The following is a 17374-nucleotide window of genomic DNA, read 5'->3' as shown; positions in this document are numbered from 1 at the left end:
TCTGTCTCTGGAGTTTCTTTTTTATTTTTCCTTTTTTTTCAGGGAGTATTTCCCGAGCAGTACTTCGTGCCTGGGCCCAGGCCCGGGGCACTGAGCAGACTCACCTGATGTGAGACAGTGTAGGAGCAGCACGTCTTAACCGTGCACAGGAGCCTGCCCTTGGAGAGGGCACCATTGGGAAGCCAGCTGCCCTGGCTTCCAGGGAGGGCGGTCAGCAGTTGGGGCCTGGCCTTCTAAGGGTTGTGTCGTGCATTGACCTTGGTGACTTTCTCTCCAGATTCTTCCTGCCACCTGCCCCCAGAGTGCTCGGAGCTAATGCAGTCTTTACAAGGCCTGGAATGTGAGCTCAGCCTGGGGATTAGGTTCTGTGGTACAGGGTGACCTCCTGGTCCCATGATGTAGTCTCCGAAGTGATAAAGGCACATAGCTTCCTGCCGAGTCATACAGTTCCCCAGCCCCGGGGAAGAGAAGAATGGATAGAATTCTGAAAGCAATTGTGTGTGGCACAATGGGGCAAGGCCTAGAGCACGGCTCTATTTGCATAAAACTACCCCCTCCCAGGGACCAGGGACCAGGGACCAGGGACGGCCCCCCAGCCTGGGACCCCGTGCACCATGAAGGCAGATGGCACACACAGAGCAGATTATAGTTAAGAGTCGGGCATAGCTATGTCTTTTCCTTAGAAATTCCTGCTGGCATCACACACACACAGGTGTGTCCCAAACAAAATCAAGTCTTCCTATTTTTTAAGTCATTTATTATTCCTGTGCTTGTTCAAGGAAACCTCCTAAGACTTGAGATTCTTGGAGGTTGAGAGAACTTTGATGATCATTTCACAACCCATTATTTCAATGTTTGGACCCAGAAAGTCTCAGCGACACGCCCAGAGTCCCAAAGGAAATGAGCAGAACCGTGGAGGTTTCCTGGTGCGTTCTCCACGCAGGCCTTGGTGCAGTGGATACCGGAGAGCTGTTTGCTGGGGAGAGGCGGAGGCCCCGCCGGGACCCAGCTCACATGTCTGAATTCCAGGCGGATTCTCCTCTCATCGCCTCACACCCACTACCGAGGCTCTTTAAAATGTTTCAGCTGGTGTTGACTTGTTTTCCGGCTGTGTCCACTCTGCTATCCTGACTCGGCTTCTGGCCGGGGCGTAGTTAGACCGGGCCCTTGCTGACAGAGGCAGCAGCTACGTGGCCACCAGCTGGACTTTGCATTCGCGAAGGCCCAAGCCGTCCCTGCTGGGCTTGGGGACCCCGGGCGTGGACGGGCTGCCAGCTAAGTGGCTGTGAGCGGCAGGTCCTCTGGGAGCCACCAGCACCTCTGGGTGCTCAGATACACCCGTGTGAGTCTGTCCTGTGTCACTCCTGTCACGGAGCGAGCCGTGTCGTCTGCTCCTGTCCCTCCCTTCCCCACCCCGTGTGGATTTGCACAGGGCACATTTGGCATCTGGAAACCACTGATCTGGCCACTGCTCGAGGGCGTGGTTTCTAAAAATATTCGCTCTTCTGGTCCGCAGAAAGAATGACAGCAATGCGCTGCTTCGGTTGCATTCCTGCTGGTGCAAGAGCCTGTACGGAAATACACCCAGCAGAGCATTAATTTGCAATTAGTAAAAATGAGCCGGACTCACATCCCACTCTGGGAGAGCGGAATGCTGACAATTCCCATCGCAGGCTCAGTCACCGCCTGGCGCGCGGAGGGCTGAGCCGGGTCAGCCGACCTCCTGGGAGGGGGCTGGAAGTCTGCAGGGCGGGGGCGGAGGGACCAAGGGGAGGGGGGCTGCTGCCCCCGCCCTCGATGCTGGGAGCCAGCCGGTGGATCAGGGAAGGGCTTGGACCTGCCGAGGTCCAGAGGAGACGGAAACCACTGGGGCTAACGGGGCCCAGGCGTGGGCTGGGAGCTCTGGGGTTTGGTTCTGTGAATGTGAAGACTTGGTGTTCCTGCACGAGTGAATTCGTTTGTTTGTGTATGTACTGTGTGTGCGTGTGAGTGTGCATGCGTGTGTATGTGTCCGTGTATCCGTGCATAGATCCTCACACGCCTGCCTGTTCACCGGGCCCTGTGTGTATTTGTTCAGCAGTTGAACGTCTGCTCCGGGCAGTGTGGGTTTATGCACGAGTGTGTTCTGCCTTGCTCCTGGTGTTTGGCCCTATGCTGGGCACTGGGGTTTCATTGTGAATGAGGTGGAGGGTCCTTGAGCTCTCGGAACCCAGAATGTAGCCCCTGTAAACCCAGCCGTGGGGAGGACGCAGAGTGTGAGGAGGAAGGTCAGGTCCTTCTCCACATGGGCTCAGGGATCCGGCTGGGGGCAAGCAGTGGGTAAATGTGGCTGTGGTGTAGCTGTTGGTGAGGTGAGGCTGGAGCATGACGGGTCCCTCAGTGGGACTCGAACACCTCACGTCCACCAGGCTTTTCTCTGGCTTCCTGACCTTCCCGCTGTTCATGGGTGCACTTTGCTTCCAGGAAGTCTTTCCAGCTGCTCGTCCCTGTGGAGCAGCTGTGCAGGAAGTGACAGGTGTGCCTGGTGGGAATGTCTCCTGGTGGTTAGTGTGATGGCTTCAAATTCACTTCGTGTGACAGAGAGGTGAGCTCACCAGCCAGTGGTGTCATCGTGATGGCTGTCTTTCATGCAGTCAGCCCTCTGGGTCAGTTCTGTGGTCCTCTGCACACCTGTGACTGAGCTTTGTCATGCGTCCCTTCTGAGGATGGGGAAACTGAGTCCCCAGCAGGTCCTGCTGATGGCCCGGTCACGACCAGGCCACGACTCCTGGCTTCCAAACCTTCCATCTGTCACAGGTGCCACACTTGCTCCCAGCCAGCTGATGACTGTCATTGTCATCAGCTTCCTTTTTAGCAGTTAGGAAGCCACTATTTCCTTTCTTTTTTTTTGACCAGGTGAGCTCGTTTTTCACAGTAATCTGAGATTCTTTCTCTTTTTTTTTATGGTGGTAGAATACACATAACCTAACCTAAAACTCACCCTGCCGAGGTGCACACACTCGGATGGTCCTGTGACCCCTCGCAAAGGGGATTCTGGATTGTTCAGCGTGGGCTCTGCCCTCCCGGAGTCCCTGGCAGCCTCCATTCCACTCTGTCTCCTAAATTCGCCCCTCTGGAGAGCCCGAGCAGATGGAGTCAGACAGCGTGCGTCTGTTCCTGTCTGGTTTACTTCACCTAACGCACTGCATCCGAGGTGCTTTGGGTTGTAATGAGGTTAATCCTTTTGAAATGTGACCGATCACTTCCTCATTTGTCTACTTGACTTGTGACTTCCATTTAGCAGGGCGTTCTTCTAAAAGTCGATTGATAGGAACACAGCTCCCAGGAAGGACGGGGCTGGGGTCAGGCTGAGCGGAGCTGCAGTGCAGGGCCGGTGGAGTTTGGTTCTGAAACCGCTCGGGCCTGGGAAACCACAGGGTGCCAGCAGAGACCCCAGCGAGGGACCTGTCCCTGAGCCCCCTGGCATCTGCAGAATGTGGCTTTGAAAGCCAGGCCCCAGACCCCGCCCCTCGGGCTCAGCTGTTCCGTGAGCCTGCTGGTCTCTCTGGCTTGTGGCCTCAGCAAAGCTTTGTACACCCCTGGTTTCTCAGCCTCTTCATGTTCGTGGCAAAGACAGGATGGATCTCTGAAGGCTTCTTCATCTGGAAACCAATTCTGAGATAAAGATTATTTTCATTTTGTTATGATGCTTAAATGCAGTATGTGCCAAATTTCAGTTTATCCTTCACTTTTTATGATTGAATTTGTTTTTTTCTTATCTCCTGTGCTGTTCGACTTCATATTTTCTAGTTCAAGCTGCTTGCTAAAGTGATATGGGATTTGACAAAGCAGACCTGAATGTGACCTCAGGTGGAAAACCAGAGTTCCTTGCCATGAGTAGCAGATGCGCTCAAAATAGATGGTGGACTCCAAGTGGCATTGTTCTGTGCTGGGTGATGTTGGCTGCCGGTGTCAGCTGGGGGCCACGAGGCTATGCTCTCCCAGTGACAGGCAGATGCCAGGGCCCTTGGGGGCCAAGCAACATCTGCCCCTGCCTCAGTTCCAAGAGCTGCAGGAGGATCCAAAGGGAATGTATTTTTTCACTTAATTCTGTGACCGTTAGTCCCCAAACTCCTGCTGGTCCTGGCTGCTCCGTCCTCAGTGTGGGGATGAAGCCTGTTGTTCGAGGATCATGAGGTGCATCACCCGCTCGATGCAGCAAGTACCGATGTGGTTCCAGTCCTGTGCCCGTGACCACTGTGAGTGCCGGGCGTGTTTTGTGTTGATTCCTCCTCTCCACGACACGGCTGGGTGGGCACTGCTCTGACCCCAAATCAGTAGAGAGACGGAGACTCCCAGTGATTTCATGGCCAGTGGCCTTCTGTCCTCTGTAGGTGACAGAATCTCTGAGTGGCGTCGAATCTTTGAGCTGACCCAACTCCAAGTGGCCAGGGCTTTGAGAACTCTGCACGTTGATTAATACTGAGTATCCATTCCAGGACCGAGAACTCGGGCTAATCTAGATTTCTATTCATCTTGGGTCAGCAGCAGTGATAGCTTCACTGAGAGAGGGCTGATAAGCATCAGTCTGAGGCCTGAAGTGGCCGTATACCAACGTGCATCTCAGGCTGGCAGTGTGCACAGCAAGTCTGGTGCCGGGTGGGATGAGGGTGCTCGGGTGCCAGGGTATGCGTGCCTGCCCCGCCGTGCCCGCCCCTTTGTGTCCCTGTTGCAGACACACTGTGTCTGAGGTCTGCAGCAGCAGCAGCAGCAGCCAGAGCCAGCCAGTCTGAGGATGTGTTGGGATCCCTTTCTGGGGCTCAGTGCATGAGCCTCAGGCCGGAGCGAGCTGTGCGATTTTCCTGGGTAGTGCAGTGTGGCAGGTCTGGCCTGGAGAGACCCAGGTGGTGACATCATGGCCCGAGTTCTCTCTCCTTCCGCAAATCTCATCACCTAAAGCCTCAGATTCTTCCTCTATTGAGTGGGCTTCTAAAAAAAACTGGTGTCGGGTACCCGTAACATAATGAAGCTGACCATTCGCAGGGGATTTCGTGTGCAGTTAGGAGCAGGCAAGGCCACTCCCACTGGTGCGGGTATGCTGCTTTGATAGGATTAGGCTAGAGGGGCAGGTGCTCGGGACTTGCTCAGTGAGCGCTAACGAGGTTGTCACAGTATTGTCAGTCATCTCTTGCTTTTTAGAATGGAATGCCTGCCCTGGGGATAGGGGTGTCTGGGGACAGGTGCCAGGCAGATGGAAAGCGGGGTTGTGGATGCTGCCCAGGGGCCCAGAGTCTGCAGGAAGGCAAATATATACGTGCATGTATGTGTGTGCACCCATGCACAGTGTATATGGATGTGTGGATGGCACACTTGTGTGCCTGTGCTGTGTATATGAACACACACGTGTAAAGGCACTGGGATGAAGGAAGATAATGAAACTGTTCAAGTAACCAACAAGAAAGGGTGGGCAGAGGCACAGGAGCGGGCAGGAGGGTGGGCGGAGGATTCCCATCCTGCCCATCATGGAGCACGTTCACATTCACGGCCTTACCTTGATGTATTTATTGTTTACTATCCTCACAGTAATTTCGTGAGCCAGAGCTGGGCAGGGATCGTGGATTCCCACTTTCTGATGGGTAAACTGAGGTCGAGAGTTGCTGAGCCGCTCTGTGGCAGAGTGTGGGTGAAATATAATGACTTAGAACCCAGTACTTGGTGCGTATCTTGTCCCTGGTCACATGCAGGGAAAGGACAGCTCTGGTGGGGAGTGTGTGGTGTCATTTTGTAGGTCACCATCTACAGTGACACCTGGGCTGCTCTGCATGCACTATAATTTGGGGTGAGCTACAGTGGGACAACTTTAAAGGCATAGTAAGGTAGGGACCCCTTATCTGAGGCTTCACTTTGTGCAGTGTTAGTTACCCACAGTGAATCCCAAAGAACTGCATGGAAAATTCCAGAAAGAAACAGCTCTTGTTTTAAAGTGTTCACCTTTCTGCAGACTGTGATGAAGTCTTGTGACACCATATTTGAAACTTGGGGGAGGTGGGTCGTCTCTGTGCAGTGGATCCACACTGTATATGCTGCCAGCCCGTCAATCATAAGAAACCATCTCACTTATCAGTTCCCATGTGACCGTGCTGGTGATCACATGACCCTGGTTTCACTTAGCCATGGTCTCAGAGTGAAGAATTGTGGTGTTGGCTATTAATGTTAACAAGCATGTTGTTCTAGTTGTTTTATTTTATAATTAGAGATTATGATTAATCTCACACTGTGCCTAATTTATAAATTAAATGTTAAGCAAAAGTGCGTAAGAAAAAGCTCCTCGGTATGATTGAGTTCATATGATCCGAGATCTTAAGCACCCACCAGGCACCCTGGACCAGCTAGAGGGCTCTGTACACTGCTGTGTTCACCACAGACATCAGGCGGGTGATTTTGTGGAAATGATTCCTTTAAAATTTTAAAATTTCTATTAGTATATGTTTGCAGTATATAATAATTGCATTTATTGTGGGAAATTGTTCCACACACATAACACATCTTAATTGTTTTAAAAATTTTTGCCCCTTGCGCTCTCCCTCTCTTGTCCTCTTCCCTTTTGCAAACGACTTCTCTCCCTGTCTCCTGTTATCTTTTATTTTGCTCTTTATTTGTATTTTGGGAAACCGTGTGATGCTGAAGCTTGTGTGTGTGTCTGACTTATTTTACCTAATATTATGGTCTCTAATTGCGTCCATTTGCCTGTAAGTGCCTCCAATTTATCCTCTCTGTTGCATATAGACCCCCCTTTCCTTTATCATTCATCTGTTGATGGGCCGCCTTCAAAACTGAGCAATTGTGAATTGTGCTGCTGTGAACGAGGATATGCATGTGTCACTGTGAAATGATGTCTTTAAATCTTTCGGGAACACCCTAGAAGTGAAGGCTGGGTTGAACGGGATTTCTAGCTTTGGTTTTTCGAGGACCCTCCATGCTGCTTTCCACAGTGATGGTGCTCCCGTCAGCGGCGTAGAAGGGGGTTCCTTCCTCCCCCAGCCTCACAGCATCTGTCACTGGTTTCCTGCTGATGGTCGCTCTGTGGAAGTGATCAGGGGGCAGGCCTCAGCTGATGAGCAAATGGGGTTTAAGCTGAGCGTGGGGCCTGCAGGTCTGGTCAGTGTGCTGTGGACTCAGGGAAACGGGGCCTGCTGCGTTGGGCAGTGTGCTGGGGAGGACTCAGGTCTGAAAAGAAGCTGGTACCTGGGTGCGACCCCCTGTGTGGTACGGATGGCACCATCCCAGACGCTGACGGTTCGGCGCTGGGCTCTTGGTTCTCTTTGCAGATTGCTGACTTCGGGCTTTCCAACCTGTACCAGAAGGACAAGTTCTTGCAGACATTTTGTGGGAGTCCACTGTATGCATCCCCTGAAATTGTCAATGGAAGGCCTTACCGAGGGCCAGAGGTGAGCGGGCTGCCTGGGGCGTGTAGGGAGGGGAGCTGGGGGGAAGAAGGTGGAGCAGGTCGTTTGAAAAACCCCAAAGGAAGCAAAGCAGATGTATCCTCATGTGACTATAGAAGCAATAATACACACACCGGGAGGACATTTGGGAAGTCTAGGAGAGCCCAGAGGAGAGATGAGGTTCCCTCCACTCCACCAGGAGACAACCACCCAAGAGTCCTGTGACTGTTAGACTTTCCCAGTGTAGACACCTGCATTTCAGAAACAGTCAGGAGCACAAAAGTGATTGGCTGGTCTAAAAACATTCGAGATAAAGTTAAGAAGGGGCAAGATATCTATGCTGCAGTACCCTGCATGTGTGTATTTTGCCTTGTTAACAGAAAATTACATTGTGATATCTCCCAAAGTCGTTATTAGTAAAACATGATTTTCAGTGACAACGTAATATCTTAATATATTGTAATATATTTATGATGTTTCTAGATTTGGACTGAAGTCAGATTTCCCCTATTGTATGGACACAAATAGAGCTCAGAGGAAAGAGTACTCTTTAGGTATTACAGATAAAATACTTATTTGGTCTTGGATAGTTAGGGTGTGAAGTTACAGGCTGGCAGTCTGGTCTGGCCAGCAAACATGCATTATTTGAGCACATTTGTCTTAGTGAAAAAATTGAATAAACATTTAATTGGTAGATTTCACAGAAAACTCTGGTTTCTGATTTTAAAAACCAAAGGCTCTTGCAGTGTTGGGCCCACATGGCAGTGTGGCACAGTGCGGTGGCGCAGGCTGTCTGCCCACGGCTGAGGGAAGGCTGAGGGAAGGTCCCTGACAGTTTGTCTCTGAGCCCAGCACTCCGCTTTCTATCTCAGTTCTTTTTTGTGTGGTTCAAGCTTGTTGTCTGCTTGGTTCTTGTAAGACTTGAGTTTGTGGCCCCTGATCCATTTGGACAGGGTGCAGGAAGGGCTGGGGGACCCCTGGAGAAACCACTTACCTGCCGTGTGCCTCACCTGTCACAGTATTCTCACCTGTCAGATGGGGCTGGAGGTCATCCAGACCGTGTTGCTTCAGAGTGAGAAGAGAAACCTAAAATATAAATGCCCTAAAGAGCAAAATAAAAGAGATGGTAGGTGTCTTTTCTTATTGGACACGGAGTATCTGCCACACACAAGTCAAGGGATAAGGTGTTTGCTCTTGCTCACGGTGTATCGAGGCTTTGCTCCACGTCGGCTAGCTCCAGGCCAGGGCACCATGGCAGAGCGGGCAGGTGGCAGCATGTAGCAGGCCTTCCTTTCCCTTGTATGCCTTCCAGGCTACAAGCCCATTGGATGGTGCCACCCACACCTGGGGAGAGCCTTCCCATTATCCCACCCAGGATTGTGCCAGACTAATCAGTGGATCAGTTTAGTACCAACACCCTTCATCCCGGGAGCTCACATGTTAGCCAGCCAAATGAGCACATGGTACAAACGGGAACAGTAGGAAACGGGGTCAGCTCTGTGGAGATGGAAAGAGGGCTTGGAAGAGCGGGGAGATGACAGGAAGGGGCAGCAGCCAACCAAAATGACTAGGCTGCCATATATATGTGTGCCAAGTCACCAAGAAGATTACAGTTACTGTGTGTCATCAATATACACTACTAATGAAGAACCCGGACAGGCTGAGATGGAAATCCAGTTGCAGCCAGTTCAGCTTCCTCGGTGTGTCTAACATGTGCAAACACAGCTAGCCACAAGAAAGTAGACAAGTAACATAACTTTCCCAAACGGAGCCAGATAGATGTGGACACAAGTGGATGGCTGGACTATCATAGAGGTTTACGGTCTGAGAGCAGAATCGCACTGAAGGAAACCCTGAGCGGGTTATGTTGCTATCTTTGTAAGACCATCAGTTTTTAGAGTTGAAGATACAGTGTCTGTTCTTATGGAAGATACTGAAAAGTAGGCGTGCAGGTGGGTAACAAAACAGCATCGTGCTGAGAAGCGGAAGGAGGAGGCGCAGGAAGGCCACCTGCTCGGGTGGTTTGTAAACAGGCCGGGCGGCGGCAGCCCTCGGCACCCTGCAGTCCTGCCAGGTGCTCGCTGCAGCCCTGGGGCGTGGCGGGTGGCCGGCCCCGTGCTGTGAGTGGCTCAGAAACCTCCCAGGAACCGGTTCTCAGCACCTCTGCCTCTGTCTCCCTGCTCCAGGTGGACAGCTGGGCGCTGGGCGTGTTGCTTTACACCCTTGTTTATGGAACGATGCCCTTCGACGGGTTTGATCACAAAAACCTCATCCGGCAGATCAGCAGCGGAGAGTACCGGGAGCCCACGCAGCCCTCAGGTGGGTGCCCGGCGAGGGTGGCAGGGAGGGCGGCCGGCCACCTGCCCTGGCTCGCGTGCTCTGCTTTGTATGTCACGGAATATGTGGGTGGTTGTGATACACGGCGAGTGTTTACACTAACGCATGATTAAAGTAGAGGACGCGTCATCAGGAATCCCCCTCCGGAACACTCAGCCCATCGCTCTCACCATCTTCTGAAGCAGTGCTGGAGTCCTCTTTCCAGAGCGTCTTACCAGGCGTGATCAAAAATACCACCAGTGCTCCTGCTGAGTGTGCAGACAGGCAGGTTCCTAAGGATGTGATGGTGTCCTCCTCCGCTTTCTTTACTGGACCTGGCACTGGGTGACTTCTGGCTCTTCCCTGAAGTCAAAATGACCACAGAAGGAAGTGTTTGAGCCAGTTCAGGACACTGAGGCAGCCAGGACGGTTCCTTGGCCCTCTGAAGTGGCTGAGGGGAGGCGCAGCTTCCCAGGATAGAGCTCAACCCTGACTGGGGAGCTCGGGCTCAGCTGGGCATCACTCGGTCCCTGGGCCTCTGCAGCACCGCTCTGTGCCTCTCCTCTAATTTCCCGGCACTGAATCTGCCAGGAGAATCTCGGGGAAGCTGCACGAGCCCTGGTGGCAGACACAGATCCGCTCCCTGGAGGCTGCTTAGGGGAGGAAGCGAGCTCATCAGGCATGGCTCTAGATCCCGGCCAAGACCTGGGGCACTGTTCCCGCCCTGGGGTGTTGGGCGTGTGCCACACCTGGCACTGCTGGGCCCCTGCAGCCCCTCTGCCCGTGTCAATATGAGGCACCCTTGGAGGAGCCAGAGTGCTGGAGCGATCGGCACCCACTCTTCCTTTTGGTAAAATGATATTCGCAGAGTTTTTGCCAGGGGCAGCCTGCCGGGCAGGAGTCTGGCTGCTTTCCTGGTGGCCCGACCTGTGCACCTCCGTGGAGGCCAGGCAGATCCACGATGCTCCTTCCTTGGCCTTTGGCTGTGGCCTTGCTTTCGAGTAGCTCTCCGGGGCGCTCTTCTTGCACAAGGTCCCCAGTGGGCCGGGGCAGTCTCCATGCGGTGCCTGATTCTTTCCGTCTCTTGTCCCCCAGATGCTCGAGGGCTCATTCGGTGGATGCTGATGGTGAACCCCGATCGGCGCGCCACCATCGAGGACGTCGCCAACCACTGGTGGGTGAACTGGGGCTACAAGAGCAGCGTGTGCGACTGCGACACCCTTCGAGACTCCGAGTCCCCGCTCCTGGCGCGGATCATTGACTGGCACCACCGCTCCACGGGGCTGCAGGCGGAGGCAGAGGCCAAGGCCAGAGGCCTGGCCAGGCCCGGGGCCTCCGAGGTTGTGCTGGAGCGGCAGCGGTCGCTGAAGAAGTCCAAGAAGGAGAATGATTTCGCCCAGGCCGGCCAGGATGCAGTGGCCGAGGCTGTGCCCAAGCTGAGTTCCAAGAGGCCCAAGAGCATCCTGAAGAAGCGGAGCAACAGCGAGCATCGCTCCCACAGTGCCGGCTTCATCGAGGGCGTGGCGGGGCCCACCCTGCCCGCCACCTTCAAGCTAGAGCAGGATTTGTGCCGGACAGCCGGGCCCCTGGCTGGCTCCCCCGAGGCTGCTGCACCTGGGACGCTCAGCCCCACGCAGTCAGCCACCATGCCCAAGAAGGGCATTCTGAAAAAGACTCAGCAGAGAGAATCGGGCTACTACTCATCCCCGGAGCGCAGCGAGTCCTCAGAGCTGCTGGACGCGGACGATGGCCCGGGCAGTGGCCTCCCTCCTCCGAGCCCCCCGGCCCCGGCCCGGGTGGCCTCCCACAGCCTGTCCTGCCGGAGGAAAGGCATCTTGAAGCACAGCAGCAAGTACTCAGCAGCTGCCAGCCCCGAAACGCCCACACTGGAATCCCTGTCGGAGCCCGGCGGCACCCCCACCGCCGAGGGGCTGTCCCGGAGCTACAGTCGCCCCTCCAGTGTCATCAGCGATGACAGCGTCCTGTCCAGCGACTCCTTTGACCTGCTGGATCTGCAGGAGAACCGGCCCATCCGCCAGCGCATCCGCAGCTGCGTTTCAGCCGAGAACTTCCTCCAGATCCAGGACTTCGAGGGGCTCCACAGCCGGCCGCGTCCCCAGTACCTGAAGCGGTACCGGAACCGGCTGGTGGACAGCAGCTTCTCCCTCCTCACGGACATGGACGATGTGACTCAGGTGTACAAGAAGGCCCTGGAGATCTGCAGCAAGCTGAACTAGCCCTGCGGGGTGCAGAGACGGCAGGCGGGTGGCAGACAGGGCAAAGGGAGGAGACTTGAGCTCATAGCTGGTTTCTGCTTCCCTGGCCACCAGCAGGAGGAAGGATGGGATCGTCTGGCTTGGCTGAGTGTGTGGTTGGGGCCAGCCCTGATGGGGGAGTGGTGCTGGTCAGAACTGGGGTCCTGATTGGTATCACCCCTGACACCCAGGAGAATGGGGAGGCAGTGTTGGCCGTCACTTAGTGGGTGAGGCGTGTCCCTCCCCACTAAGGGGAGGTCATCCACCAGCTTCCGAGGAGGGAAGGTGAGACCGGGCGGGAAGGTGAGACCCGGCCCTGTGTTTTGGGTGAGCCATGAGCGCTTTCTCCTTTTCTCTCCCAGTTAGCAAGCTCGGTCCACCTGCATGTGCTCACAAGACGATTTCAGCACCAGATTGCATTGGTGATCGATTGCTCCTGGCTCCTGGGGTGCTGGCTGGGCCTGGCCCATCAGAGAGTGCTGTGACCTATTAGTAATGGCTGCACGGGAATGGAGCAGTGCGGCAGTAGTGCTCCTGCCACACCCTGGTCTTCCTTGACCTGGCTCAGCCTTGGGAATCAGGCGGAGCAGCCTGTGGGATCTGTGTTAACTCTTTGTGCCACTAGGGTGGCATCTGAGCAGAAGACACAGTCTTGGTGGGAGAAAGTGTACTCTGCACTCTGCCGGGGAAGCTGAGGCAGCCCAGGCGGCTGTTGGCCGCTTGCTGCCTCCTGCTCCCTCTTTCCTGATGTCTGCCTTGCTCCTTAGCACAGCCCCCGAGGGTGGGGAGGGGGCACAGGGCAGCGTTGGGGGCCAGGGCTGTTGCATGTGATAGTGTACAGGCCCCCGGTGGTCCCTGCAAGGATGTCGCCCTGCACCAGCAAGGCCACACTCTCGTTACTGTTCCAGCATTAGCTGAAAGCTGCCCCTTGGTCAGCACCTGGACCTGCTTGGAGTCGGAGTGTGGCACGGTGCCCAATCTCCAGGGGGCCAGCGGGCTGGACCTTGGCCCTGTGCACTACATCGAGCAGCTTCCCCATCCCAGCTCGGGCACGCAGAGGTGGATGAGTCTGCAGTGGCAGGGGAGGGTGGAGAAAAGGTGCTGGGCCGCAAGCTGAGGGTTCTAGGTCATGGTTCAGGCTGGGGGAGAATGAGGTTCCATCTGTGTAAGCAAGCAGGTGTCAGAAGAGCCGGGGTGAGCAGGGCAGTAGAGAACAGAAGGACATTTCCTTAGGAGCCCCCGCTGTGCCTTGACAGGAGCGGGTAGGCAGGACGACTCGCAGCAGGGCTCTGAGAGTGTTTGAACAAGGTGTACAATTTCTCAACACCCCGATGCGAGCTTCAGTGAGCGGGAGGGCGCTCTGGAGACATTTCAGGGTGTGATGGCCCCTTCCCTCAGGAGATGTCCCTGTCCCCTCGCCACCAGCTCCGTCTTCCCGCTTCTGTATTCCTTCAGCTAGAGCTGAGCAGTGTTGTCTGGGAGCTGCATGGTTTCCTTCCATGCAATTCCACCTCCTTCCTGAGCTCCAAGAGGTAAAAGGGAACGAAGTCCACGGAGATCAGATTGCCTTGGGGCTGGAGAGGGTGCCCGTGGCCTCGGGAGCCTGCTGCTCCTGGCCTGGTCATCCTCAGCCCTCCTGGCCCCGCCCTGGCTGCCCCTGTGACTTGGGGCTCACACCCCCCTCCCTGCGGAAGGCTTTCCCTGTTGCCTTCTGATCTGCAGTGTCCGGACCTGCGCTGTTGAGGAAAGTTCCTCCTTTCTCCCTCTGGGAACGCCAGGACGTCCTCCTCCGTTACTCGGTTCTGTGAAGCCAGATTCCGAGGGGAGCCCAGGTCCACCTTAGAGGCCGTGGGCCCGGGCCCTGCAGTGTTTGGGGGGCTGTTTTCTGTCGCTGGTCTCGGGCCCTGCTCCATTGTGACTTCCTGCTGGCCTTGCTGTGTCGATGGTGCTTTCCGGGAGAACCCTTTCCAGCAGCCCCTCTTCTTCCTTCCTAAACCCGTCATCCCTGCCAGCCAACCCCCAGCCAAAGAGATTATGCTTGAATCATTTCCATGGAATTACACATGAGAGACACTTTGACCGCCCGGTGGTGGTGGTGGACGGAGCAGGAGGTTCCGTGTGGGCTCACCGGGCCCTTTCCTGGCCTCCGGGCGCCTTTCAGCGCCTTAGTTTACACATCTGCCGAAGGGGTAGAATTCGCTTCTTTTTACAGGTAAATGTCAAGGCACGATCAGTTTTCAGGAAGTGCTTCAAGACCCCAGGCAACACGAAAATGCTTAAGTACCCTCTGAGTTTCCACCCCTGCAACCAGGCGCTGGCTCCTGCCCATGACGGTGACGAGCGGACCGCCACGCAGGGGGGAAACTCAGGCAAGTTCTGCCCAGGCCTGCTGTCTTGAGTAGAAATGTGAATGGTCGACTGCTTGTTGCCAAACTGGAAATGTTCTGTAGGGATTTACTGGCTTGGTATCATTCCTAGGGGGAAGAGAGGAAGAGAAACTTGACTGCACATTTTTTTTTTTAAATCCGTGTTGTGACTTTTATTTAATTTCTATTTTTTTGTAATAAAAAGTTGACTTTTTAATTTGAATTTGTCTTTTTTATTTATTGGTCTGAAATGCATTTCAAAGGTATTATAATAATATATTGGTGTAATTTAATTGGTGCAACATGCTTTACGACTCCAGTCGGAATTCATTTGTGCTCATTTGATTGGTTTGCGAACAGCCTACAGGGAGGAAAAGCTGGACACCCACCCAAAGTGTTTGTGTTTTCATTGGAAAATGATTTTTGTGGTTTCTGTTTGTATTTTTAAATTAAATAAATTGCAATGAACGGAACCGAACTGGGGCCTTGCTGCTTTATTTTTGCTGGCTTTTGGAAGTGATGGAATGGGTGTGAGTGACAGAAATTCACACAGCCTGGTAGAGCACCAGAGGTCCCGGAAGAGGGGTCTGCTCCAGCCGCGTGGAGAGAGGCGCCTCTCAGAGCTGTGCCTCCTCTCCTCTGCTTGCCTTTGCATGCTGGTTCTGCTCTGCTCTCTGGCTGTCACAGAACACGCAGGCCCAGTACCAGAACACGCCCCAGTACCAGGCATCGGAGAGCCACGTTCTGTGTTGGGATCCCTGTAGGGAAAGTCTGACTTCCCGAGAAATTGCAGCTCTCACCCTGTTTCTGATCTCCGGGAAGACCCTCAGCTGTCACAGTGTCACTTTCCCATTGTTCATTCCTGATGCCAGGGTCCACGCTGACCCAGGTGTCCCAGAGCTTTCGGACTCATGCGTAGTCAGGGTTTCCAGACAGATTTGTGAGCAGGTTCCTTCAGTCGGCTGGGACACCACCTCCAGGTCTGGCTCTTGGTCGTGCTTTCTCTTCCTCTGCCTGCCCCCTCCCAGGCACACGCGTCCATCCCAATGGCAGGTGGCTGCTGACCTGGGCATCATTGCCTGGCAGAGAAGGCCGCTGCTCTGCCTCAGTGACATGGCATCTTGAGTCCCATTTGCCTTCATTCCTTGTGTTAACAGACACCCTGGGCAGCTCTGGGAAAGAGTGGTGAATAGTGGGGTCCAGGCCACAACATCAGGTGACATTAGATCTGCTCGGGTAGCTGTCATGCATTAAACTCCCCAGCACGTAGTAGGGCTATGGAGTCTGGAAGAAGAGGCAAAGTTTGCCCAAAATGGACAAATTATATCTTTTTCTGAACTACTGAACCTCAGCACTGTAGCACTGTCACTTTTAACAAACATATAAAACCACCAAGTGCCCAGTTAATTTTGATCTCTACATAAACAATGAATTTTTTTTTGTACAGTGCAGTATTTTTAACATGTTTATGTTAAAAAAATTCAAATTGAGGCATCCTGTGTTTTCTGGTCACCTCCTCTGCGGGGCTTGCCTGCTGAATGGCTCAGGAGCCGGGTAATGTGAGGGCTGGGAGTGGATATGTATAATTGCGTCTGGTGGACTGGAACATGTTGGTGCCCCTCAAGCTGGCGTGTGGAGAACGAACTCCAGTTCCAGTCTGGACTTGATCGTTAGGAAGTCAAATTACTCAGCTCTTCAGGGCTCGGTTTTCTGAACTGTGCGATGACTTCTCTTAACACGGCTTCACCATCTGGGAGAGGGCCGTGAGGAATCTACCTTGAGTATAAGACTCTCTCTGGGAGCCAGTGGTCCGTCCTTTGCAGGGCAGGACTTTCTGACTTTTGGACTTGGGTACTGAAGGCACCATGCCTGGCCTGAGGGCTCTGCATCCCTCCTGCGGTCCCTATGTCATTAAGTGGGCAGCTGCCAGGGTTATTGTCCTCTGCAGAGCAAGGGGCCAAGTGAAGTCTGCTCAGCAGGGAGGCTTTGGAAGATGTTGCACTGCTTGCACATGGAAAGAGAAATAGCATGTGCGTTGCACGGGCGGGCCAGCTGTGATGCGCAAAGGCCAGAGAGGAAGTGGGGTGGCCAAGGTGGAGGCAGGTGACATGTCAGCTGGGCAGTGGTCACTTGCAGTAGGAAAACAGAGAACTGATGCTTATTGGACTTCTACACGATGTTCACTGCAGCCTCACGTAGTGGCAAGTGGCAGAAACTCACTCAAAGCACATTAAGTAACGTGAAAGTCCAAGGGGTTTGTCTCGGGCACAGTTGGATCCAGGGACTCAGGGGAGTCCCTGGCTTCTGTCTCAGGCAGGATCGCCTCATGCTGTGGCAAGACAGTTCTGGGCAGTGGCAGGGTTATGTGTCATCCAGGATTCCGTGGGTTCTTGATGCTCCAGCCGCAATGAAACAAAGCAGGACTTTGATTGGCCTTGCCTGGGTCACGTGGCTCCACTGGCCCAGCCTGCAGGTGGACAGGTGCTCCAATTGGCCGGTTTGGATCACGTGACCACCTGTGTAGGCAATACCCAGCCTTATGGTAGGCACAGAGTGCCCAAGGAGGAGCCCAGGTTAATCACCTCCTTTGAGCCTCCATTTCCTGACTAGAACGCTACATCACTGATGGGTTCTGCCTGTGTGAAGCTGTGCCAGGCTCAGCGTCGCGCCTGCCCAACGTGATGCTGGACCCTAAAGACAGCGTGTCTCTTCAATGCTGACTTCCGGCTTCCTTCCAAGCCGAAATTGAATTTCCGCTTTTCACGCGTGCATCAACATTCTCCCAATCAGCTGTCAATACGTCATTCAAGCTCTTCAAGCTCCACCCCCTATCAAACCGAATTAAAACCCGCTGCTTGTCAGCCTCAGAGGGGTCTTTGCACTCTTCTGCAGGCATCTTGTGCCTGCAATAAAAGGACTTTTTCATTTTGCCCTTTTCTGCTTTTGCTTCTCTACCGCACGAAGAGAAAACCTATCATGGCCAACTTTTAGAGTTATTTTGAAGATTACATGA

At 54.0% G+C, this 17374-nt stretch overlaps 1 protein-coding gene across 4 annotated transcripts in view; it reads left to right on the top strand.

Annotated features, from left to right (window-relative positions):
• Nucleotides 1-14834, top strand: part of Nuak1 (NUAK family kinase 1) — a 57467-nt gene extending 42633 nt beyond the window's left edge. For all 4 annotated transcript variants that reach the window (XM_063255506.1, XM_063255507.1, XM_063255509.1 and 1 more), the window contains 3 exons: nucleotides 7308-7427; nucleotides 9611-9743; nucleotides 10836-14834. In XM_063255506.1, the coding sequence (XP_063111576.1) occupies nucleotides 7308-7427; nucleotides 9611-9743; nucleotides 10836-11977 (1395 nt within the window). In that variant the 3' untranslated portion in view covers nucleotides 11978-14834. The remainder of the gene's footprint in view (nucleotides 1-7307; nucleotides 7428-9610; nucleotides 9744-10835) is intronic.
• Nucleotides 14835-17374: the final 2540 nt, after the last annotated feature.

The sequence above is a fragment of the Cavia porcellus genome, unplaced genomic scaffold (assembly GCF_034190915.1).
Source record: "Cavia porcellus strain 051 isolate PalLab524CR breed Dunkin Hartley unplaced genomic scaffold, mCavPor4.1 scaffold_8, whole genome shotgun sequence".
Classification (NCBI taxonomy): Eukaryota; Metazoa; Chordata; class Mammalia; order Rodentia; family Caviidae; genus Cavia; species Cavia porcellus.
Note: the sequence above shows the minus strand (reverse complement) of the source record. Positions and strands in the feature narration are given on the sequence as shown.